Here is a 27,226-nt window from a genome sequence, read left to right on the forward strand (position 1 = left end):
CGACTGAGACACCCAGGCACCCTCATATTTCTGATTTCCTGATGATTTCTCTGTAATGTGCACATTGTTACTTGATGAGCTTGCCCTTTTTCCTTCATCACTTTGGGAGGGGGATGGGAATGTATCTCAAGAAAAAAATTTAAGTTCAGGAGGTTTTTGAGTAAAGCCAACTACATTCATATATGCTCTAGTTTTTGTTCATTGAGCTTCAACAATAGCATTTGGTAATGCGTTTCCAGTTCTACTGTCTGAGTGAAATATGAGATTTACACTTTCTTTAATAAATAAGGAAGCTTCTGATTTCAGTACCTTTCTTAAGCTAACAATTACTGAGCTCCAGCTTAGGTGTCAGTTATTATGATAATTGCTTTCCATGGATTATTTCATTTAACCAATTCAATAATACTGTATACAGTCTTTTTTTTTTTTTTAACTATTGGGTAATCTAAGGCTCAAAATTACACATTCAGCTTCAAAACTAGTAAAGTAGTTCCTCTTGATCCTCAGCTTCACTTTCTGTGATTACAGTTGCCTATAGTCAACAACAGTCCAGAAGTAGATGATTGTCCTTCTGACTATTGTTAAAAGGTCAATAGTAGCCCAAAATTATGTCATGATGTCTACATCATTCACCTCACTTTTTCTCATCGTGTAGGCATTTTCACAAGAAGGGTAAGTATAGTAATATATTTTGAGAGAGAGACCATATTCACATAATTTTTGTTACAGTATGTTATAATTATTCTATTTTATTATTAGATATTGTTGTTAATCTCTTAATGTGCCTCATTTATAAATTAAACTTCATCATAGTTATGTATAAGAAAAACATATTATAAATAAGGTTCAGTACTATTCGTGAATGCAGGCATCCTCTGGAAATCTTGGAATATAACCCCTGCAGATAAGCAGGGGTGGGGAACTAATATACTCAAATTCAACAGTTTATTTGCCTCATTTGTTCTGGCTAATTTAGTCTTTTTCCTTGCCATCTAAAATGAGTCATGGGTGTAAGTCTGCCAACTGCCATTGGTTTTCTTAAGGGATTCACTTTCTTTCTCCCTGAAGTGGTCTACTGATGTGTTGGCTATTTAGATAAATTTCTAATTATATGTGAGGTAAATGCCGATGTATTGCACTGTGCTTTCACTCCAGTGGATTATTAAGACAATAACCTTTATTTCATCTTTTCTGAACGTGTGGTCCAAATGGACAGTTTGCCCCTTAAATGAATAAATAATTTAAGCATGTTTACTGTCTATAAAGCCAAATGATGTTCTCCTTTAGGCTCAATGAAGATCCCATTTAAGATTGTGAGTCAGTGTACATTACCCCATTGCAGTTTAACTTCAAGATTTAGATCCTGCTAGCATTCATTAAGTATAGTGTGTTTGGTCCAATTATTGGGTATGGTCTAATGCTCCAAGTAAAATGACTATATAAATTAAAAAGTTAGCTGTGGAACTGACTGGACAGATTCAAGTGGGTAAATATGGTAGAACTGGGTGTTAGGTATTATTTTCCTACTTTTCTGGGAAAAAATCAAGTTAGAAGGAAAGCCTTGGCTACCTATTTTCAAGAAATGAAGTATTTTTATTCCTGAATTCTATGTCAATATGAATTTACTACTTAATAGAGTACTTATGATTTTAAAAGTTTACTATTAAGCACCTCTTTATCTGATTAAAAAAATTAACAATACTTAGTTTCTTTCTGTATATTATAGAGTATTTGTTGTTTCAGCATCTAGTTAATATCTGGCTAAATGAATGCTGTAACCAGAATGTTTAATAAAAAAACTGCCTTTGGATTTGTTTAGAGAAATGTTATAATTTAGTGATCAAAGGCTTAGTTTTGCATTTTTTATGTAAAATAAACTTTTTTTTTTTTAAACCAATTTCAGTAAAAGGAGCGCCTCGAAACCTAAAGGTGACAGATGAAACTACAGACAGTTTTAAGATCACCTGGACTCAAGCTCCAGGGAGAGTTTTAAGGTACCGAATTATGTATAAACCAGTTGCTGGTGGAGAAAGCAAAGAAGTTACCACCCCTGCCAATCAGAGGAGGATAACACTTGAGAACCTGACTCCAGACACAAAATATGAAGTATCTGTAATTCCTGAATATTTCTCGGGACCTGGTTCTCCGTTGACTGGAAATGCAGCCACGGAAGAAGGTAGGTAAAATATGCTGACTGTATGGTAACAACCCAGATCTTGGACCTCAAGGGGTCCTATAGGCAGCTATCCAGACACTATAGGCCATGAGACACTGTCTCAATTATCTGAGTATCTTAGACGGTAGTCCTTTTAGACGTGGGTTACTCAAATTTTTGACTTACCTATGACAGCAATTTTTTGTGTCAATAGGACTCAAATGCTATCATATGGCCTAAATATTATTTTAAAAATAATATTATTAAATATTCCAATATAAATTGAAGGATTATTAGGGTTTAAAAATCAAACTGCTATGTTCTGTTGAAACAGATTTCTTCAGGAAGATTTTAAAATAGTAGCCTGTTTTTATTTAAATGGCATAGTCAGACTCCCAGGATAGATTCTGATATTTGTTGCAAATTATTAATGTTTAATATTTATTTCAATGAGAAAAATTAAGGCATTTCTAATTTTCATTTTATTCCCTATCTTTAAAGTTAAAAACAACAACAACAACAACAACAGCAACACAACATATTAGCAATAGTGAACAGTTATTGAGTACTTACTTGTGTCAGGTTCTGTGCAAAGAGCTTTTCATATATTATCTCATCTGATCCATGCACAGAGTCAATGGAATTGTTAATATTATCCTTTTTTTATAAGTAAATCAAGACTAAAGATACTAAATTGTAACTGGGTCATGCTGCTGATAAGCAGTGCATCTGAGGCAAGCACTCATAAGGAATATCCATTCCCTGCTTGTCCTCCATCACTGTTCCCTGCTTCCCTCCTGGGAGAACCTAGCTAAACAGCCTTTCCTGCAGAGACCCTTTCTCTTTCCATCTGCTTTCTTCCTCCTCTCTGCCCTGCAGGAAATCACTACATTTCTTTTTCTCTTTCTAGTTGGGGATATAGGGCCCTTTGTGTGGGGACCATAAAAAGACCCAGTGACTCTTCATCTTTCTGTTTTCTAGAGTGAAAGTGGCTAGCTGTTCCGTGCCCAGTGGAGAGTGTCACAGGGTTGGGTGACTTCACACCCTTCAGAGATGACATGACCACTCTATCAGAAAAGTCATGAAATGCCAAACATCATAGTTGCAAAGGGATAGGTAGCCCCTGAGTTTTACTCAAGGCAAGACCTCACTAGGGCTGTTTCCTTTCTTAAGTTTTTTTTCTAGGGATAGCATTTGATCATTAATTATTTTTATCACATCAGTGTATTTCTAGGCTTTCTTGGAGGTGGTAAAAAACCTACATTGTGATACTAATCAATGTATTTACAATCTGTAGCGCTTTGTTCCACTTTCAGGGAAAAGACTGTAGTTTTTAATGTCAAAGATAGTAATGCAAAAGATACTAACCTGCATAAACACAGAAGAGGAATTGGATGCCTTTTGCTTTGTTTCTCCCAACACTCAAGGACCAGTTTAGAAATGCTGAAGCTCTGTTGCTTGTCAACAGTTGAAATTGCTGTCATACTCCTCAGGATATAAATTTGATGCAGCGTGCGTGCCCATACCCATGCCCATGCGCGTACACCCACGCACACGTGCGCGCACACCCATGCACACACACTTAAAGCAACAAAGTGTTTTTTAAGTCATTTTATTAAATAATGAATTTTGATGTTGTTGTTTTTTTAATGAAGTTAGAGGGAACCCAAGAGACTTAAGAGTGTCTGACCCTACAACATCAACTATGAAATTATCTTGGACTGGTGCACCAGGGAAAGTGAAACAGTATCTCGTCACATACGTCCCAGCGGCAGGGGGTGAGACTCAAGAGGTCACTGTGAGAGGACATACGACCAGTACTGTGCTGAGAGGATTAAACGAAGGGACGCAATACTCCTTATCTGTGACGGCCTTATATGCATCCGGGGCTGGAGATACCCTTCATGGCGAAGGAACAACCCTGGAAGGTAATAACTGTCATGTTTTATAGAAATCCCTGAGTTTGTGATTGCATTTAGGAAGCTGAAAACATTTGCGGAGAATCAAATCTAGAAATGTGCTATCCTTTCTCTTAAAAGGAATTCGCATTGAAAAGTAAGTAACTACAAAACTGCCTCTTTTTCAGAGATGTAGAATGTAAGCCGTTGTAAAAAATTAAATTTGATCAGGGAGAGGTGTACTGAGGAGCAGAGTGCATTAGAAGGCCATAGAAATATGTTCTCAATGCCATGTGCTGGTTAAGTGGAGAACAGGTGTGTGACATTCAGAGTGAGAAGTGACCTTGGGAAACATCTGTGGATGAAAAGGATTTGGGTTGCCCACAGTGACACAGCAGCTTCCATCACTAGCAACAGAGAGGAACCCTTTCTGACTCTGAGTCTCTCGTACACCATGCATAAAAGCATTTAGTTTGAAAAATATGAGGATCCCGATTTCTGTTTTGTTTGTCTTCTAAATGACCTCTGAAATTCATTTCTGTGTTAGAAGTTTGAAGTATTTAGCGAGAACCACCAACAAGACTGGAGCTGTGTCCTTTGTTTTCCAGACTTAATTGTCAGAGCGCTTCGTAGTTCTTAGAATCTTTTGAAATACAGTGGTGGCCTGCATTTAACTCACCGCAACTACAAAATAAGTTGTGTAAGAGGGAGAAAATGTAAATTTAACCTAGCCACAATAAGAATGTTATGATGTTAAAAAGAAGTATCAGTGGATGGTTAAGATAATGAGTCAGTACCATAGTTGGGGGCCTAAATGGGAAATCAGGCATTGATTCCTTGTTATCACCATCTTTTATATGACCTATTTAACATAATTATAGGAAGAAAATGCATCTGAAGTATCTTTTGTGATGCAAAGTCATGGTGACTTCAGGTAAAATATCTGTCAAATTTGGAGGATCCAGGAGTTTGGAGATTTGTAGATGTTGTAATTAATAGGGACAAGGCCCACATTAGGCAGTTTCCATTAAAAGTACAAGATTTAGTCAAGAATTAAAAACAAATAGCCAAAACATATTCTAATCAATTCAATCTCTAATAGTAATCAAGAATTTACTTTTAATAATCAATGAAATTTATTTTGAGAAGATGATTTAAATGGAAGATTAAATAGCAGTGTGTAAAATACTGATTACTAGAAGAGTCCTGGTTTCATTACTTAGCCATGTGACCTTGAAATGGTTCCTTAACCCCTTTGAGACTCAGTCTACCCATCTATAAAGAGAGGATGATCATCGCTTCTGCATCCTAGATTTGCTGTGGAGATCAAATGGGAGACTGTAAGCAAAACTTTTTGGAAACTGTAAAATGCTATAGGTATATAAAGTTCATCAGGAGGAAATGACATTCACTTTAGAATTGATATTTAAAAATATGGCTTTTGTAAGTAAGTATTTAAGAGATATTGATCAGCTACACTAATGTTTTGAAAATAATAAGAGGTAGTGGTGGAAACTGCCTTAATTACAGACACTTAATCTGGCAGTAAAGCATGTGATCCTTGAATCCAGAGCAACATCCAGAATTTCTGACAAGTTTGTTCTTCTGTTCTGACCCTTTGAAGTTCTCTTTCTCTTGTGCTTCCCAAAGGCTTTCAACATAGATTGTTTACAGGATTTTGTTTTAGGGATAAACTTTTGAGCTTTTGTTTTTTCCAGAATAATTGTAGGTAATTCTTATTTGTGAAAATTTCTCTCTTGTAAGGAATATCTTGGAAATGCTCTTAATAGTTTTCCTTCTTGTACCTTTCAACCTTCTGATATTCTTCTGCATTTTCTTACTTTAAAAAATATATTCATACTTGGGGTTAAAAATTAGGCATTTTTCCTCAGAATGATATATTAATCTTTAGAAAACAGAATACACATTTTAATTTAACAGCAAACATTCTATAGGCTTTGATTTTTCTGGTGTATAGCTAAACTGTTTATAATTGAACTGAACTGTTTATCGCTTTGCAAGTAGTATAGAAAATCTACCAACGTGTATGCATGTGTGACTATGTACCCATGTGCACACACACACTTATTTGATCAGAAATTACCTCTAAGTGAGATACATAGGTAGTAAAAGAAATCTTAAAAAATTACTGTTTTTCCATTTCCTGAGAAGGAGGGACGCAAGATGATTAACTATAGTTAATTGATAAATAAGTTGTCATAATACATTTTTTCCACTTGTACCAAGTCTCTTTACTACAGTGAAGGGTTACATAAAATGCTGCCAGCCTAATTTTATGAACATATTTATCCCATTGCATTATGTGTGGTAAACTTCACAAATATGTAAAAGCGTAGTTGTGACTAAATTAAAATAGTAGAAGATTTTAGCCCCTGGTTATTCCATTTTATTTTATTGTATTAACTCAGCCAAATCCACATACCATATACAGGAATAGGATATGATGGTAAATGCAGGGAATGGAAAGCCAGAAACAGAGCCAGGCAACTGCTTTTGAGGGCCGCTGTTTTTCTAATCTGTTTTTCTCTTGGGAGAGAAGGTGGTAAGAGCAGACCCTGAAGGAATGTTTCTTCCATCCAGAGGCATGGCTCAGCCGGCAGGAGCGTTCTGTAGGTTAAAAATTTTATAGATGGCCTCAAGTGCATTCTATTCAAATCAACAAACAGGAAAAAAACAACATATTTCTTGTGCTCTACAACTGTCCCTAACTTGAATCTATTTCCTAGTTTGTTGAAATGTAGCCAATGATCAGAAAATTCCCCTGTCCCTGGAAGAGAGATTTATTAGAATTGGCATTGGGGAAGTTCATGGTTTGCTCTAGTATTGTATGAAATAGAATCACAAAGGCAGTGTTTATTACTATTTCAGATCCAAACTTTAGAGGAATCTGAGCACAAACTATTAGGTTTGATTTATGTTGCCCCCCCCGTCCCCGCCTCCCCGTGTTGTTTTTAAAATAGATTTAATGTGATTACTAAAGGACTGTTGTACATGTAAGTGTAGTTGAGGTTGTGATAGAGCTTTTAGTTGTCATTGTTAGTGTGTAGAGACAGGAAAACCTGCTCTTATAAACCTTGAAATGAATAATGCTCATTTTAATTCTGAGATTTTACCACAAATGAATGAAAATTTCAGTTTGGGAATAATATGGTTCTTTTTGTTTTTGACTGCTGGTTCTTGGCTATGGAAAAGATGACTCTTTAAAATTTCCTTTGTTTTAGTTGCTATAGCAACCTGCCAATGTCCTAGACACGGACAGCTTCCTGTACATCAAACCAAGCTTCACTCTGCTGACATTTTGTTACAGTGAGGTTTTTAGCACATCATAGGAATTCCTCTGCAGGATGTTGAGTAACATGGGGCCTTTCCAAGATGGACTAAATAAGGTCTCTGTTTCCCTTGATTTACTGCTATCTCATAATTTGAAAGATCATACATTCTGGGTATAACAAGGCTGAGATTTCCGGGGAGCTTTAGCACAATTGCCAAACAGCAACTCATATTTCCTTTCCTGTGCATTAATGGCTCATCGGAGAAATATGTAAATCACATTGGGGACATAACAATTACGGAAGAAATCTCATACAGACTTTGAGGTTGAAGGGTGATTTAATTAGTAAGAGGTTTTCAAGAACTATGTATTGCTTCATGTAGTTGTTGCTTATCAATAGTGAACTTTGTACTTTGGAATGGTGACTCTAATTCACTGGGGTTGTAAATCAAATGTGTTTCCACATAAACGTGGAAGCAGGTTTTCTGTATTCTACTGTGGAAAGTTGGATGACTTTTGAGCTGAGCTCTAACGGAAAAGACAAATTGATTTAGAAGAGGATTTACATTACATTTTCAATTTAACTTCTATTTTTGAAAGTGGTATGTGAAACTCAATGAAAGCCGACTGGAACAATTTACACAGTTTCATTTCATTATGATTAATTTTTCAGTTATCATCATTGGCTAATTTGTGTTTTAATTATATTTGAATTGGATGATGATTTGCTTTTCAGAAAGCAAATGGAAAAGGGCTAAGGAAACATAGGAAAGTTACTTAAATGAGGCATTAGTTCTTTGGCCTTGTATGTGGAAAAAAGTAGAAATCAACCCCTTGTGGATGTTCAGATCATGAGAAATGCACCTGTCTAAATTACCTCTCACAGTAGTAGCTCAGAGATGCATGTGAGCAGGCATGAGAAAAATGCCTTTTGAATATATCTAAATATGGTTCAAATCAGGGCAGAAAGGCTGAGTTTCAAAATTTCAAAAAACTGATAAATTTTGTGTTTTAATGTATGACAGAAAAGAATGTTATTCCTTATAACTAAACTGGTACTATACCAGGGAGAATAAGATAGCTGAGGAAACTATTGAGAAGGGTAAAGTTGAAGGCATACCATCATTATAGAAGAGAACTTATTTGAAATGACTGCCAGAAATTCTATAACCGGAAGTTAAAATAATATACAAAACATAGGCATATACCCAGGACAGCAGAAAACAGGTACTAATTTATTTTATCTTATTATTTTATTATTATTTATTTTATTATATTTTATTCATTTTATTTATTGAAAACAATGCCACTTATGTGAAGTCCTGAACAAACTGAAACATCGTAAAACAGACTTTTATAAGTCTTGGGGGAGAGCAAAAAGAGGAGCTTGAGGAAGTTGGGAGCCTTTGCTAGAGCAGAAGTGGATGCAAGTTCTGGGAAGCACATTGACAAAGGGGCAAAAAGACTACTGGATTTGGTTCCTATTCACTGGACCTGTCAATGGTTTCTGCTGTTGAGACACAGTAATGCCTCTTGCAGAAGCTATAGGCTTGTCTTTAGACATCCTTCCTTTCTTCTTCTTCTCTCTTTCTTTTCCTTCCCAGGTTCTCTAAAAAGAGATTCCCAAACTCAGTCTAACCAAACCCAGCCAAATAATCTTTTCCTTTGTTATGGATGTCCACAGTTCCTTAGATTAAGGACAGAACCTACAATTCAGTATTTTAAACCAAAACAAATGCTTGGCTAGATACCACTTGAGTTGAACCTCATTCACAGGAAAATGTGGTCAACTCTTGAACAAGAAGCATGTGTTGAGAGCCATTTCCTTCTGAAACAGGATGAAGGGGAGAAGAGAGTAGTGAACATCCCACATGTGTTATGGGATGGAAAGGATGTGATGAGAAGATCTGATCAACTTCTCAGGTCCCTGAAGGTCAGCCTTGAGACATTTGACTAAAGGGCAATTAGTCTTGTGTGGTCATACATCCACACAACGTATAAACCAACAAACAGTCCCATGCAACAACCCTGGGCCCAATGATGTTGATCAGGTTTGCCCTCACCTCACCTGTTCTGATTTTGAAGGAGCCTCATGTCAGAGTGAAAGCAAGCATGAGGGTTTCTTCCTGCACCAACCAATCACATCTTCCAAGTAAATGCCTCCCTAGGCCTCAGAAAGGAATAGCAGAAAGAAGGGAAAGGAAAGATATGAGAAAAGAATAAAAAATTGTAGGGGAATGAGAATAATAGAGATGTTTTTAAAAAAAGATATTTATCTATTTGTTTATTTATCCGTCAGAGAGAGAGAGAGAGAAAGAGAGAGAGAGAGAGAGAGAGAGCCTACAAGCAGGGGAAGTGGCAGGCAGAGGGAGAAGCAGGCTCCTTGCAGGGAGCCTGACATGGGACTTGATGCCAGGATCCTGGGATCATGACATGATCCAAAGACACATGTTTAACAGACTGAGCCACCTAGGTGTCCCAAGAATAACAGAGATTGGGAAAGATGTTTTAGGAAGTATCAGTGCTTATGTGTATCTCCAGATATTTCAATTTAGTTGATTTGGGCGGGGCCCACTCTTTTGGCATCCCAGGTGATTATTCTGTGTATCCTATCAAATCTAATCCATTTATTTTGTCCCAGGGCCTTAGGAGGTGACATAGCCTCCTGCTGGTGGCCTATTCAGCTAGTTATACACCAGGTCTCAAGACTAGCTTGGCCATTCACTGCCTGCCAATTGTATTACAGGGTACAATTCAACTGCTTCATTTTTTTGTAATCCAATAATTGTCCAAGCCAAGATTCCATTTAAAAAATATTTTTTAAAGGTTTATAGGTCTGATAAAATTTACTTGTCATGAGTACATCATATTTTCAAAATTCTTGGGTGTAATGCAGCAGGTAGAATACCCAACCCTCTAGCTTTTTTGAGAAAAAATGTTTATCAATGTGTTTGATGATGGTATAAACTTAATATTCTTATCAAACTGACTGACTGACACATAAGAAGCTTGTTGAAACAGTTTGTCTTTTCAATCTTGGCTTCTGGATAGAGGTGCCTTTCTTCTTTCATTGGGTTCCATATTTCTTTGTTACTAACATGGAATGTTGCAATGCCAGTGTCTGTACATAACGCCTTTGGATGTCACAGGCAGATTCTATAATTTTTTGAGGATTGTTTTCTGTAATTTAGAATTTACTCAGTGCTCACTGGAATTATCGTTGTCATGCCATTAATTAGAACTTCAGAATGTTTTTTAGTTAATACTTCATTTGTATTTTTTTTTTAAAGTGCTTTTAACCAACTGTTTTTGGGACACTGATAAACCTTGCAAACATCTTTATTGAAATTTCACTAGTATTTTGTTCCAGCTTTACAGGTTCTGAGAGTGTTAAAACAGTTGATTAAAATCCATGGGAATGCATGTCTAGTGAACTAGGCTCCTTTTGTTTGTAGCCCAGAAATATCTTTGTGAATGTATTTTTGCTTCAACCACAATTCTTTTCCTATTATTTTCTCACAGTGGAACCATTAGCCTGTGTTTGTGAGATTGATGTCTGTTGTCATGGAAATAAATAATGACACAAATTTAGCGCTATAGAACGTAGGGAGGAAAACGGGCTGAGAAAAACAATCTTGAAGCAGAGGAGAAGCGGAAATGATTGTAAACTCCTCCATTGTTAATACGGAACATAATCCCCACAGTCTCGATAACTTATTCATCTTAGACTTTCTTGGAATGTCATCAATGCCATTTTTAGCTCATTTAAGTTCAGTCACTTTCAAGTACAATGATTTTACAATGGCTACAATTTCTAACTGCAATTTAGGCTCTTTAGAAGGGGCACATGTGAAAAAAAAGGTGTACACCAAACAAAGAAAACGTGTGCTGCCCATTTTAAAACTTAGAGACCAGTTGCTGGGATATCAGTGATCAAAACAAAATAAGACATAAAAGACGACAACCAAACTGGATCAAAGCAATAGTTTGTTTATGTTCCCGTATATAGAGAAAAAATAAAGATGTGTGACCATTTAAGTAGCCCATACAGTGAAAGAAGGCCTTCAAGTGAAAATTAGCATCACATACTGAGGGAGCAAAGTCAGTATTCTCTTGAAAATAAGTATTCTTGGTTTCAGTGAAATATGTAACTAATTTCCCTCCAGAGATGAGATGTCCTGTCAGCAGTTACAGTTATTTATAATGGAGTTAGAATTTTCCATTTGTGCTTGGGGTCTGGTAGGATGCCCAGCTCCTGTTTTATTTATCTTTCCCTTCTAAATCCTACAATATGATAGGTTTCTGTCTACCCAGATTTCTTTTTTCTTTTTCTTTTTCTTTTTTTTTACTTATCATTATCTTTACTCTTCGTGTTGAAATTTAGTGGCTTAATTATGAGTCTTTTTAAGGTATTAATTTTTACTCTTTAATTCATGTAAAATAATAGTCTTCAGAAATCTTGTAACAGCTTTATATATCATTTGCTTCAATTTACAACAATTACTGGTGAAACGTATGCTGTAGAAGCAGATAATAGTTTTATGTTTATGTCATGCTGTGGCATGAACCCTAGTAAAGGTAGCCAATATAAAGTGACCTGTGTATTTATCTTATATTTAAATGATGGAAAATGAGGGTTTTATTGGAAGACATCTGTGCCTTCTATTAACTTGAGGTTTCCATATTTTTCCATTTGGGTTGTAGTTTTTCTTTTTTCTTTTTTGAATTGAAAGAGCCAAAATTTAGTAGCAGACATTTTTGATCGGCTAGAACAAGTGGTATGTTTTGTTTTGATGACTAATCGCTTTAAAGTTTTCCAGAAGAATCGGTGGTTTTCGTTTCATCAGAGTTTAGCTATATTGGAGGTTTGTACTTCTCCTTTTAAATTGCATGAGCAAATAGAGTTTTCACCAAAAAATGATGCTGGAATTAATTTTATCAAGTGATATGAAATTGTTGCAATTGTCATAGGTCATACGTTGACACTGAGCTTATTTAAATTATATCAGAGAGTAAAAGATGACGGTAAAGAAGTAAAGATCTTTGTGAACAATGGGGTATGTTATAAAGTAGACTGACATAGGATGAAATTTTGGGATTAGATGCCTTTTTTCCCTTTGGAGAACAATTTTTTTAGTCACCTACTCTTTCATGTTTGGATGGCATTCTTGTCCTGAAGGGCCTTCCCGTCTGAATGAACATGTGGAGATCAGGGTGATAGGTGGGAATCAGAAAGGATTCTAGAGTTTGATTCCATCAATCTGGTCCACTGACAGAACAGGATGGATAGCTCCAAAAGAAGAAATGGGCAACTTTAAACAAACTGAGGTTGAGTTTAGCAAGTTAGAATGTCCACTAGGATGAAGGAATATTTACATACCTAGTAGACATTGAAAAATGATTACCCTTTAATTTCTATTCTAGAACGTGGTTCACCTACGGATTTCGTTACTAAGGATATCACCGACACATCAATTGGGGCATACTGGACATCCGCTCCAGGAATGGTTCGAGGTTACAGAGTCTCATGGAAGTCGCTATATGATGACATTGAGACTGGAGAGAAAAGTCTTCCCGGAGATTCAATTCATACTGTGATAGAAAATCTGCAGCCAGAGACCAAATACAAGGTTTCAGTCTTTGCAGTTTATAGCAGTGGAGAAGGAGAACCTTTAAATGGAGAAGCCACAACTGAATGTAGGTAACATCACGAGTGTGTTTAGGCGTGTGTTGGTGCTACCTAATGGCTATCAGCTCAAGTGACAGTGTAATCACTTGCCTTTAGTTTTTGTTCTATGATAAATGAGGATGAAAAATTAAGACCTTTAAAGATTGTGGTTTAAATTCAGGTTCGTTTAGTTCACTTAGTATAAAAATTATATCACGTTATGAAATATTGAATCCTGTTCAACTACCTATATTTGTCTCTCTCTCTGCCTTTTTTTCCTGATAGGATGGTCAACTAGATAAAAAACTCAACTAGTGAAAAGATCAGGAGCCATGGAGACAAAGAGACTATAGGCCCATTTACAGCTGTATGACTTTGGGCAAAATTCAGTTTCCTTATCTGTGGCTTACAGTCTCAGAGTTGTCTAGAGGATTAAATGAAATGACAATGTGCAAAGCACCAAGCATAGTGCCTAGTCACTTAGAGTTGATTGATATATGAGAGTGGCTACTGAGACTGTGATTATTATGTACCCAAGACCAGTCCTAGAGACTTGACTTCATCCCTCTTGTATTTGGTAAGGTTAAATCAAAAGTCCACTCAATATTCTGGTGGCTCAGATTTACCTTAATGTCATTAATATTCTTTCTCATGAATAATTTTGAATGACTTATAATCATTAGTATCAGCTGGTTGGTGAAAGCTGCACCAACTTTCCTTAATTCTCTTCCCTAAGAAGCTGTTTGTTAAGCATATAAGCATTTCTAAGAATTTATAGGAGGAAAGTTGATTCCTTTTTTCTGAGAGGGTTTTAGGAAAAGGGAACAGGATGGGACATTCTTGCATTTCCTTTTATTAAAAAGAAATAGAGGGGCACCTGGGTGTCTCAGTGGGTTAAAGCCTCTGCCTTTGGCTCAGGTCATGATCCCAGGGTCCTGGGATTGAGCCCGTCATCGGGCTCTCTGCTCTGCAGGGAGCCTGCTTCCTCCTCTCTCTCTTCCTCTGCCTGCCTCTCTGCCTACTTGTGATCTCTGTCAAATAAATAAATAAAATCTTTTTAAAAAAAAAAGAGAAATAGAGGGATTGAGGGATTCTTCTGGTAATGAAGGGGAGAGGGAAGTGCCGTGAGCAATTTCAGATAAGCCCCACATCCTGATTTTCAGTTGTCCTTAAGTTGAAGTCTTTTGGTCTGAGTTGTCTGAAGAACTCCTCTCTCTCTCTTTTTTTTTTTTTTAAGATTTTATTTATTTATTTGACAGGCATATCACAAGTAGGTAGAGAGGAAGGCAGAGAGAGAGAGAGAGAGGAGGAAGCAGGCTTCCCGCTGAGCAGAGAGCCTGATGCGGGGCTTGATCCCAGAACCCTGGGATCATAACCTGAGCTGAAGGTAGAGGCTTTAAGCCACTGAGCCACACAGGCGCCCTCCTCTTTTTTTTTTTAATCACTGGCAAACTCAGTAGGATGTGTCTAAATTAAAATCTGTGTCAAAATTAACTGGATTAAAAAAAATCAAACTCCTTATTTGAAATTTAATACGTGAAAAGTCCTATTTCTCAGATAGTCATATGATTGGTTCCCCTGGTAGTAAACGAAATCTCGTGTCTGAATATATTGGCTGTTGTAGTTTAAGAATCTGGCAGAAATTTATTGGTTGTAAAGAGAAGTCATAGGCCAGATATGACACATCTAGCTAAATTTATCTCTAGGAGTAAAGATACAATTCATGTGGTTGAGCAGTTATGAAAGTATATATATTTAGAAGGAAGCTTTTTCAAAAATTCTCCTCTATTGTGTCTTCTTCCAAAAAAACCAAGTCTTCAGATATATATTTGGGATTGAAAATCTCCACAAAGGATTTCTTGTAGCCAAATGCAAATTTGTTAGCATAAATCCTAATAAATAAATAAATTTTCATCTCTAAGAAGCTGAACCTCTAAGAAATTGTATTTCTTGGCTAACTGATTGATTTACCTTTAAAGTAAGTGAAGAAAAAGGCATTTTTAAAAATTTGGAGTGGATTAGGCAGGAATGAAACTTCTTTTTTTTTTTTTTTTGAGTTTTGTTTCTGTGCAAACTGCTCAAACATCTAAGCAGATAAGAGAGAAGGTAAGAACCTTTCTTTGTGCTGCTACCATTTTGTTGTGTCTTATTTTGCTCTCTTTGTGGGAAGTATAGCAGTTTAGAAAATGCTTGAGAAATCTGAGTCAGATGTGGTATTTAGGTGGCAGTTGAATCCTAATGTATGGATAAGTGGGCAGAGTCACTAGGTCATGCTCTTAGAGTTTCTTATAGACTTCCAGAGGGACATTTTGGGAATATTTTCAGGATTGCTTTTACCTAAAACTCAACAATATGGTACACAGACTATTGATACAATGAAAACCAGGGATTGTGGCTAGAAAGCCAGCAGATGAGAACCTATCTATTGGACTTCCAGTTTATGGCAGCTGGTTTAGCTGAGGTGCAGTGGGTGTTGGGAAAGCATCTCGTGAAAGTTTCTAAAATGTGAAAAGAACTTACAGTATGAATGCTGCACCATTTTATAGTGTGTGGCATATGTCAGGGAGGTGAAAAATCTTGATTTTTACTCATGGGATGCCAATGAGGCTTTCCCCCCCTGCCCAATATCCAAAGTTTTCCATTAAAACTAGGGTAAGATATGTTGTACCTTATGCTTGCATAGCTGCTAAGATTTTCTTTTGAACACTGATTCGAAGCAGTTTGCTTCTGAGACGCATTATGTAGTTTTTTTTTTTTTTTCCATGCTTCTTGTGCTTAGGGAGTTCATTGAATTTCTTGGATCTGTGAGTTTATAGGTTTATACAATTTGAAACTATTTAGACCATTATTTTTCTCAAATACTTTATTTATTACACCCCACTCTCTTTAGGTACTCCAATTATGCATGTGTTATTCTGTTTGAAATTACCACACAGTTTACTATTGTGCTGTTTGGTTTGTCAATCTTTTCTTTCTCTTGCATTTTGTTTCAGATAGTTTCCATCACCACGTTAATAGTTTCACTAATGTTTCTTTCTGCAATTTCGAGTCTGCGGTCAATACCATCCTATGTATCTTCATCTCAGATATTGTACTTTCCATCTCTAGAAGTTGGGTTTGAGTTTCCTTTATATGTTCTATGGCTTTACTTAACATGTCTACTATTTCTTCTGCCATCATCAATGTCTGGAATATAGGTGTCATAGCTGTTTTCCTGTCCCTTGTGAATAATTATGTCCTATATGCCATTTCTGGTTCTGGTTCTTTATATTTGATTTTTCTTCTTCTTATGGGTTGTCTTAGCTCCAACTGCCATAACAAAATACCAGAAACTGACGACTTAAACAACAGAAATCTGTTTTCTCACATTTCTAGAGGCTGGAAGTCCAAGATGCAAGTTCTGGGAGGATTTGACTTCTGATGAGAACTCCTCACTTGCTGATGGCCATCTTCTTGCTATATCCTCACATGGCCTTTCCTCCTTTCTGCATATGCGTTGGGGGAGGGTGGTAAGAGCACGCTCTGGTGTCTCCTCCTCGTTTAATAAGGATTTCGATTCCATCAGATTAGTATTGTACTTTTAAGACCTTATTTAATCCTCATTACCTCCCGGAGGTCCCATCACCAAAGACTATCACACTAGAGGTTAAGGCTTTAACAAATGAATTTTGAGGAGACACAATCATTCAGCCTATAACATAAGTCATATTTTTTCCTTCTTTGCGTGTCTGGTAATTTTTATTAGACGCCAGACTTTGTGAATTTTACTGTGCTGGGTGCCAGATATTTTTACACTCTTATAAATATCCTTAAGTTTTGCTCTGGGATTTAGTCAGTTACTTGGAAGTAGTTTAATTTTTCTCAGACTTTCATTTAAGTTGTGTTAGAACTGGACCAGAGGATCTTTTAGTTTAGGGATAACTCTGCCTCATTACTGGGTCATTACTGGGGACCTGCCATGAACTCTAGGAATTAATTGTTCCTTCTGCTCCTTTGGGTGGTTCTTTCCCTAGTTTTGTATAGTTTCCTCATGCATATGCACTGATTAGTATTGGGCTGAAGACTCCAGGAGGACCTCTTGCAGATTTTTGGAGCTCTTCCCTCTGTTACACCATCTCGTCTCCAATATCTGCTCTGCAATTCTAGATGCCTTGGACTCCCTGACTCACAGAACTATCTCCTCAATTGAGTGAGATCACCAGGCTCCATCTGGTTTCTCTCTTCCTAAACTGGGGCTGGAAATTCTCTTCAAGCAATAAGCCAGGACAATTATAAATCTCACTGTCATATTTTTCTATCTCTCAGGAATCACTGTCCTATATTGTCCAATGTCCAGCGTTTTAAAAATGTTGATATATATATGCATATATATATATACACATATACACACATACATATGTATGTTTATATTTAGTTTATTCAGATTTTTTAGTTTTCAAGTGGTCTTTCCCTTTTTGAACATGAAAATTTCTCATACGGTTAAGAAAGATTCTTTGCAACATTTCTTTCAGTTTACTGTTTTGTATAGAAAATGCTTATGACCTTTGAATGTTAAGATTAGATTACTGAACTGAGTGAAATGATCTTGTTTATAAACTCTAACTATGTAAAAGGAAAGAAATGTGTGTTGGCTATTTGTAGATTTGGGATGATCTGTTTCTGATACAGTTATTGATAATTGTGAGATATTAGTAAAAATTACTTAATAAATAATATTATATATTTATGAAACATTTTTTACATATAGCATTTCCTAAAACATTCAATGTGTACCAGTTTATCTTTAGAGCTCTTGAGATATTTTTATGTGTTAGAGTTTCCTACTCTTTTCTGTTCATAGTTTTATATGACAGTGGCTGTCAGAAAGAATAGTGTTAAAAATAGTCAACTCTGGCTAGTCATTTATGGACTGTACCCTTTTCTGAAAAGACCCAAATGATATTTCTGACCCTAAATTCATGATTTTTAGTATTCCCCACAGCATGATAACCACAAGAATTATTTACAGCTGGAAATACAATAAAAATTTGAAAAGCTCATCTCCGGAAATGGATGTTTTCTTTACTAAAGTCCCTAGAATGCAAAAGGAAATCCGTGCAATAAGAACTTCCATTTTTTAGTTATTAGCTAGGTAGAGAGAAAACATCTTACTGTGATCTCACTGAGATTAGGCTCACACGCCATCATGAATTTATGAGAGATCGTACTGCTAAAAAAGAACATAGTGTACATATTTGAGAAACCAGATTTTTTTTTCATGTTAATGGGAAAGTAGACATATTTATCTTCTTTCATGGTATACATTGTCATCTTCCTTTTATCTCACAGTATCCCAAGATTCAAAAATTTTAAAAGTGGACGAAGAAACGGAAAACACAATGAGAGTTACCTGGAAACCAGCACCTGGGAAAGTCATCAACTACCGGGTTGTGTATCGCCCCCGTGGGGGTGGAAGACAAATGGTTGCCAAAGTGCCACCCACAGTTACCTCAACAGTGTTAAAACGACTTCAACCCCAGACTACATATGACATCACAGTTCTCCCAATGTATAAGACAGGAGAAGGAAAGCTTAGGCAAGGATCAGGCACAACAGGTATAAAATAATAATTTTTTGGGAGTGGGAAGAGTGTTATATTTAAAGGAAGGTTTTCATACATCTATTTATTTGTAAATGTCTGAAATTAATTCTGTAGTAAATTAAATTATAATAACTAGATAGGATGCCTAATTAGCAGTCTATTTTTTACCACCCACATTCCTGGTAAAATGATTCTACATATTAATGTTCTAATGCTAATCTAATCTTCTCAGTTGTGAGAATTATTTATGTGTTCACTTGGGTAGCACTTGGTTATCAGGATTTTTATTGGGTATTATATCCTGTGCTACTCGACTTAACCCATGAGATAAATATACAATTTGAAGTGTGGTGTATGTGATAATTCTCATGTATATCACTTAGATATTTCTAATTCAATTTCTTATTGCAGGGGGGAATAAAAAATCCAAAGCTTAGTCTTATGGATAATATTTTAAAATCTTTTTATCTTTACAGCTTCACGATTTAAGTCACCCAGAAACCTCAAAACATCTGACCCAACCATGTCGAGCTTCCGAGTGACTTGGGAGCCTGCCCCCGGGGAAGTGAAGGGTTATAAGGTCACGTTCCACCCCACAGGGGATGACAGAAGACTGGGGGAGTTAGTGGTTGGACCATACGACAATACAGTTGTTCTGGAGGAACTTAGGTAGGAATGAACTATATTGTTTTTGTTAAAAGATTGAATAATTTATGGAAATTAGTAGGCCTTCCACAGATAATCACTTGGGTGTCTGTTTGTTAGTGGAGGGTTTAGAATCAACGGAAGTTGCTCTCTTATTCTTGGACTTGCTGAAGTTGAGGTTAGGGTTCAGAGGCTAGCAGAAGTTTTTGTAATGTTTTAATGACTTTTGTTATTAAGTGAGCAGGAATGGCATTTTTTTCAATAACATCCTGTTTTTTAAAAATTAATGTCTATATTATATGATTTCACCTAAAGCAGCTTGTCCTTAGCCAGGTCCATGGAAGTATGGGGTTCTTGTGACTTCTGGAAAGGCCCAGGTGACTCATGCCGTGATGCTGATTATGAATCTCCTACCAGGGTGGGCCATGAGAGAGAGAAGCAGGACTTTGTGCTTGGTGCCAGCTGGCCGGATTGGGGAAGGGTGGGCTGATTAAAGGTCTTGCTTCAGGCTGTGCAGTGGAAAACAAGGAAGTTTGAGTTTGAACAGCACCCTACATTCATTACAGTAGGAAGAATGGACTACTGTGCATTGCCTTTTGGAAAGTTTGTTTGTCTCAATCATTCACTCACCAATATTGAAATCTATATAAACCCTCACTATTTACTTTTGTCAGATTAGAGAAGATGATATTTACCGAGCCCACTATGTGTGGGGAACTTTAGTTACCTTGCAACATACAACATTTAAATTATTTTCTTAAGGCCCAGTGCTTAGAAGCAGTGTGTTAGAACCTGCTTTAAGTAAATGAATGTAAATCAAGATGAATGTCTTTAACAAAGCACATATGCTACCACTTGAGCCAGTATACATACAGACTATATATTTTAACATTTCAGGGCAGGTACCACCTATAAAGTAAATGTTTTTGGAATGTTTGATGGAGGAGAAAGTTCGCCACTTGTTGGACAAGAAATGACGACCCTTTCTGACACAACTGTAATGCCAATTTTATCTTCTGGTAAGAAATTGAATTACATTACCCTAGGAAACCTTAATATTATGAAACTATTTCAAATGTGAACTGTTAGGTTAATCACACGGTGAAAAGCAGCTATAAACATTTTATACTAAAATGCATTTAAATAATTTACATGCCTAAATACATATTTTCGAACATCCATCTAAGCATATCTTTGGGAATATTTTTTTAAGGCCTGTCTTGTCAGCATTACCTTGGTTACATAGTACTGTATTATTTAAAGATGAGCTTTTGCAATGGATAGGTAGTATACATTTTCTCTCTTTTTGATGACTAAAACGCAGTTTTATTTTGTAAATGTAGTTGCAGAAATGATTTATTTGAGCTGAGCAAGCAGAGTTGTGTTATATGAGTAGGTGGATAACCATGACTTGGGAAGCAGCATGGAACATAAACCCTTCGGATTTTCCTGCTCCTGCCACAATTATAGTTTCGATGTGCATGAACCTAGTTTTGAATGTTCTTAAGAGGTGGAAGTAGTGGATAGGATTTACTTCCCAACATTTTCCAGCATTTGATAAAGAAAGAGTAGATCCGGGAAGGGTAGGGGAAGGCTTGCAAAGGTTTAGGTGTTTGGAGTAGTATCTGGGAGTCCTCAATCCTGGTGCAGTGTACTGTACGCAAAGGACACCTTTGTAATGTGATGAGCACCATTTAATTTTCTCAAAGAGTTTTTTTAAAAACAATATAAAGATGAGGTGCTAAAATGGCAAGAAGTTGGAAAAGTCATAGCTGGGAATGTAAACGATCAGAAGAGAAGGTATTTAAAAAATATGATGTAGATAAAATATAAAAGTGTCAAATCCTGCTGTTTTGCATGAATGTTCTATTGTTTATGTTATGATGATATTAACTGACTTATATTTTTATTTTGTAGCTTGTGCACTGAGGATATTGGGATTTTTCTCTCTTTCCAAAGCACCCTAGCTTTGTATCAGTGTTTGTGCTTGTTGTCTCTACAGCTCTCAATTTGTATATTTGTTTGCATACTTCCTCTAAATTGTCTTCCTTCTTTCTTGTTTTTTTAAATGTGCAGACTTCACCACCTATATTTACTTGATTGTTATACATAGTAAATGATAAAGTTAAACAGCTAACAACTTAATAATATAATAGCTATCAGGTTTTAAAACAGCGTTATCTTTATTTCAAAAAGGTCTAATTTTAAGAGTCAGGTATCTAATCCTTTGTGATACATGAAATAATTACCCAGAAGCTTAATTATTTTAGAAGATGTTTTTAGCTCACTAGGACCCTTCTTAGCTCACACATTTTATCAGTTCATTTCATATTAGTCTGCTAATGACCAATACATCTTATGGAAAAATGCAGCATGTAATCTTTAGATCACATTAAAATTTTATTTAAGTTATTGATGCCTTATAGTAAGATAGCCATACATTTTTATTCATTTATTTCAGCTCTTGGGTTTGTGAGCCCATTCATATTTACAATGATGGTTTAATTTAAGTCTCCAGGGTCTATGATGGTGGCCAGGAAATATGGTCAAAGATGAAGGAAAGATTTGCCATGGAAATAATTGCTGGAGGAACTGGTGATTTTCTTGAATGTTATTTGAGGTTAATAAACCATATGGATGTATGTTGACCTCCAAATCACAAAACTAAGCTACAGAACTGAAGCAGCTAGGCAAGCATCCAGGGATGGCAGAGGCATGGCTAGGAAGTAACCCTGTGAAGAATTTGCTCCTGACCCTGTCCTGTGTCATGATTACCATATTAGGGATGGAGTGTATTACCAGAGCGGAAGCAGACATTGTGTTGCTGGTGGATGGATCATGGAGCATTGGCCGGGCAAATTTTCGAACTGTGAGGAGTTTCATCTCTCGCATTGTGGAAGTCTTTGAGATTGGTCCCAAAAGAGTACAGATTGGTAGGTCTGGCAATACTGAAGACCTTTAGACATTTTCATCATGCTCTTTTATATATGCTAATGCCAATGATGTTATTTTAGCCCTTGCTCAGTATAGTGGGGACCCCAGAACAGAGTGGCAGCTAAATGCTCACAGAGATAAGAACAGCTTGTTGCAAGCTGTGGCAAACTTGCCATACAAAGGAGGCAATACTCTCACAGGTGAGTAAGGGTGGTGTGGTATACTTTTAGCTCTTGCTTTTGGTCACAACTTGTGGCTGAATAATGATGTGACTGGTGCTCTTTTAAAAATCCCACTAGGCATGGCTTTGAATTTCATTCGTCAACAGAGCTTCAGGACCCAAGCTGGCATGAGGCCTCGAGCTCGAAAAATTGGTGTTCTCATCACCGATGGAAAGTCACAGGATGATGTTGAGGCACCTTCAAAGAAACTCAAGGATGAAGGCGTAGAGCTGTTTGCTGTTGGTAAGTACTCAAAAGGCTAGCAGTGCCCCTGGGGTTACAAAAGCTGAGGATATTTTTGTAGTTAAAAAAATTTTTGAAGACAAAAAACAAACAAACATATTTTCCCTATCACATAATTTATCAAAATGATATGCCAAGAAGTTAACTTATTTTCTTCTTTTCCCCTTGAAATGGGACAGAACTACATGGCTTCTTGGAAGAAAGTAATGGATCAACAGGACAAATGTACTATTAATAGGATCCAGGAAAATTCCTGTTTGGTTTTCCGTGGCACCATGTTTATTTTTGATAGCCGTTATTTTACTTTCCAGAAAAAACACTCAAGAGACACTTTTTGGGGAAATTGGTGCTAGAAGCATTTAGAAGAATCTAATTCAGAATAGACTTTAATTTATATTATTTTTTCCTTTGTTTCTATTTTGCAACTATAGATAATCATTTTATTATTGAGGAGAATCACATGTATGTTCTACTTAACATTGAAAATTCAAATGCTTTTGAATTTGAATATGTCCTTTTCCCCCTAAGGTATTAAAAATGCTGATGAAGATGAATTAAAGATGATTGCGACAGATCCTGATGATACCCACGCATACAATGTGGCAGATTTTGAGTCACTCTCTAAGATTGTAGATGACCTCACCATTAACTTGTGTAACAGTGTCAAAGGTCCAGGTAAGATTATCCCAGGGTTTCTCACCCTTAGCACTGTTCATATTTGAGGCAGATAATTATTTTTGGGATGGGGGAAGGGAGCCCTTTAGTGTATTGGGAGATGTTTAGCAGCATCCCTTGGCTCTGCCCACTGGATGTTGGTGGCATCCCCTGAGTTGTGACTAATAAAAATATCTTCAAATATTGCCAAATGACTGCTGGGGAAAATAATGTCCTCAGTTAAGAATCATTAGTTTGTTTGTTTATTTATTTATTTAGATTTTATTTATTTATTTGACAGACAGAGATCACAAGTAAACAGAGAGGCAGGCAGAGAGGGAGTGGGGGGAAGCAGTCTCCCTGCTGAACAGAGAGCTGGATGTGGGTCTCTATCCCAGGACCCTGAGATCATGACCTGAGCCGAAGGCAGAGGCTTAACCCACTGAGCCACCCAGGTGCCCTGAAAATCATTAGTTTAGTCCCTGATTTTTTCTCTGATTTGTTTCTGATGGCAGCAAACTAGAAATGGCTTGTAACTTATTTGAAGATAAATAATTTGGTAGAAATGATTCATATGCTTTGGGTATTGAGGATGCATTTATTTGCCTTTTTCTTCTTGAGTTTTTCTCTCCAAACATTTACAGATTTTCTTTTTGGATTTTGAACAACAGACTGACCTTTTCCCTGGAGAAATAAACCAGCCAAGAAGCCAGAATTTGTAGGCTTCTGGCTCTGGATTAGCTGAGAGAGCTATAGTTTTATTTAGTTGGAGAGGACTTTGAGTGGGGATGAAAACATCTTTTATCTGTTTTCCTTTATTTTTTTTAATCAACTATGTAATAGTTGCATTCATTCTAGTTTCTCAGACAGTAAAATTGCTTGATAATTTTGTAGGCTTGATTATGACCCAACTATAATAAAGGTTAGAGTACTAAGAATGGAAATTCTTTCCCCAGCTTTACAAAGACAGTTGAAAGAGTTTTTATGAGGCTGATTGACATGCTAATGAAGTCATTGGATTAAGTCTCTTTAAATTATTATTGGGGACATTTTTCTAATGGTCATAGTGAACTTAGTATTTCTATTTTCATTGATGTTAATTCTGGATATTGTTCTGTAGTCATTCTGTTGTTCATTGGTCATTTCACTTTACCCACAGAGAGCATAATCACAGGCAGTAGGGTATTCCCAAACTTTAAAAGACTTGGTTGTTTTTCTTCTTTCTTGACTAAGAAAGTGGTTAACTTCTCTTACCACTGATCTAGGTCCTGTAGGGGAACTAAACATAAATAAGAAACCAATTCCGTTCTCACAGAGTATAACCTATAGTTAAGGAGGTAAGACATGATGAATTTAAATGTGGTGAACTTGGGTGGTACCAAAGGTGATAGAGACAATAGAATTGCCAATTGTGTAAGATTAGAGGAAGGAGGACATATTCAAGGTTGATTCAGAGGTTTTTGAGTTAGGTGACTGGTAAACTGGTGGTGTCCTAAAGGAAGGGTGGGACCAAGTTTTATGAAAGACAATGAGCCCAGCCTTGAATCTTCTGGGGCTGAAGAATCCTTTGCCTACCCATTCAGAGAAGTCTTATGAGCAATGGGACTCTAGACTGATACACTGTATATGTGTGTACAAGTTTGAAATATGGGAAGTAGTATTATTATAATCTAATTTCAAATTTCATCACCTTGCTATAATAATGAAATAAGCGTATGTATTTTGTTTCCATGTGTAGGTGACTTGGAAGCACCTTCTAATCTAGTTATTTCTGAGCGAACCCATCGTTCTCTTAGAGTGAGCTGGACACCTCCTTCTGACAGTGTGGATAGGTATAAGGTGGAATACTACCCAGTTTCTGGAGGGAAACGTCAAGAAGTGAGTAGGCAACACCTACAACCCATTCCCTCCTGATAGCGAGATTGACTTCTTCACATGAGTACTCAGAAAAATATTGGGTGTGGAGCAAGAAAGATGTCAAGTGGGGCAGAACTGAGTCAGCAATGGTGCTTTCATTTGGGCTTAAATAAAGGGAAAGAGCTTTGCTTAAATTCTTACAGTTTCTACGAATTGCAGAATACCAATATGGTTTTTAATTAAAGGATGCTTGATTAATTTTGAATTTATATTAGAGTTATGGAGTTGGAAGGAAACATTAAATATGATCTAGTTTACCCACTCATTTTACAAATAAGGAAACAAGAGCTGGGAGAATAAATTTCATGAATTGTCTAAGATCTCATTGTAATCTGGTAATTTCCCAAAATGAAAAACAATGGCCTCATTGAAATATAATTTCTAAATTCATTGCAGTTAACTACTTTGTAATTATAGTAGAAAAGAGGAAAGCAATTACAACCTAAGTTATTATTATTTTATTTTTTTCCTCTAGTTTTATGTCAGCCGACTGGAAAGTAGCACAGTACTGAAAGATCTGAAGCCTGAAACTGAGTACGTTGTTAATGTGTATTCTGTAGTGGAAGATGAATATAGTGAACCTCTGAAGGGCACAGAAAAAACCTGTAAGTCTGATTAAAAAAAAAAATCTTCTCCTCATTATCTTTTTTAAGATAAACAGGAGGCATTCCATATAGGATTTTTGGCAGCCCTCCAAATCATTCCTTTATTCAATATCCATCCAACAAATATTTACTGAGTGTGTTCTTTGTCCAAGTACTCAATAAATACTCAACTGCTCTTACTGTTTGTTCTAGTCATCATGGGACCCCACTGGTGGAATGGGTAGTCATAGCCATAGATAACTTGGAGGGATAACTTACCTTTTATAGAGTTATTCACTTCTTAAGAAAGATATCATGTGGGGAGTGGGACTCAGATTAGGAAGGGGAGCTGTGCAGAGGTGACCTATTTCAGTTTTGCAGGTGGTCAGAGTTTCCTCCTATCAATGAGATCACCCTTGTCTTCCGGCCGTTGCCTCCTGGCCTTTGCTTGAGAGGCTCTAATGGCTTTGACTTTGAGTAGAGCTTTTGACAGAGATGTTCCTTGCTCCTGCACCTGGCACGATTTCTGAGGCCTGGTAGGGTTTTTGAAGCCACATAAAAATACTCTTTCCTTCTCCCATCTTCTTGGCTGGACTCCAGGGGAAGGGAGGCCTCTTATAAGACAAAGAATTGGGCATCACTCTCTCCAAGGCAAGGATTGATTCTATTTAATCTTCAGTTCTGTTAAATCTTTATCTTCTCTCTCTCTCTTTACTATATAAGTTTTAGGTGTAGAACATTGTAAGTCAACATCTGTATACACTGCAAGGGATTCCCCCCTCAAACGGTATTACTGTCCATCACTCTACACTTGATCCTCTAGCCCTTTCACCCACCCTCTAACCCCAGTCCCCTCTGGCAACCACTGATTTGTTCTTTGTATCCATGAATTTGGTTTTGTTTCATTGTTTCTTTGGCTTTTGTTTGTTTTTAGACTCTACATATGAGTGAATCAGATGCTATTTGTCTTCCTTCTGATTTCACTTAGCATCACCTCCAGGCCCATCACATATATATATTTACGTATTTATTTATGTAATAATATATATTTATTATATATTATATATTATTTATACATATTACATATTAATATATATATTTCATTATATACATCTTGTATAAATATATCATCTCTTCCCTATCCATTTATCCGTCAATGCACATGTAGGTTGTATCTATATCTTGGCGATTATAAGTAATGCTGCAATGAACATAGAGGTGCATATATCTTTTGAATTAGTGGTTTTGCATTCTTTGAATAATTAGCCAGTAGTGGAATAGCTGAATCATATGATAGTACTTTTCTTAATCTCTTTTTGTAGAATCTCCATACCATTTTCTTTTTATAGTGGCTGCACCAATTTGCAATCCCACCAATAGTGTGTGAGCTTGCTAGCACTTGTTATTTATGGTCTTTCTGATAATAATCATTTC

General features: G+C 36.5%; 1 protein-coding gene across 3 annotated transcripts in view; it reads left to right on the plus strand.

Annotated features, from left to right (window-relative positions):
• Positions 1-27,226, plus strand: part of COL12A1 (collagen type XII alpha 1 chain) — a 117,859-nt gene that overhangs the window by 23,244 nt on the left and 67,389 nt on the right. For 2 of the 3 annotated variants that reach the window (XM_032864353.1, XM_032864354.1), the window contains exons 12-23: positions 1,904-2,176; positions 3,811-4,083; positions 12,770-13,042; positions 18,342-18,608; positions 19,071-19,263; positions 20,137-20,258; positions 22,023-22,172; positions 22,254-22,373; positions 22,473-22,637; positions 23,166-23,312; positions 25,030-25,169; positions 25,684-25,813. In XM_032864353.1, the coding sequence (XP_032720244.1) occupies positions 1,904-2,176; positions 3,811-4,083; positions 12,770-13,042; positions 18,342-18,608; positions 19,071-19,263; positions 20,137-20,258; positions 22,023-22,172; positions 22,254-22,373; positions 22,473-22,637; positions 23,166-23,312; positions 25,030-25,169; positions 25,684-25,813 (2,253 nt within the window). The remainder of the gene's footprint in view (positions 1-1,903; positions 2,177-3,810; positions 4,084-12,769; positions 13,043-18,341; positions 18,609-19,070; positions 19,264-20,136; positions 20,259-22,022; positions 22,173-22,253; positions 22,374-22,472; positions 22,638-23,165; positions 23,313-25,029; positions 25,170-25,683; positions 25,814-27,226) is intronic. The other variant, XM_032864355.1, reaches the window with a different exon arrangement.

The sequence above is a fragment of the Lontra canadensis genome, unplaced genomic scaffold, assembly GCF_010015895.1.
Source record: "Lontra canadensis isolate GAN:19392208 unplaced genomic scaffold, GSC_riverotter_1.0 scaffold27, whole genome shotgun sequence".
In the NCBI taxonomy this organism is placed as follows: Eukaryota; Metazoa; Chordata; class Mammalia; order Carnivora; family Mustelidae; genus Lontra; species Lontra canadensis.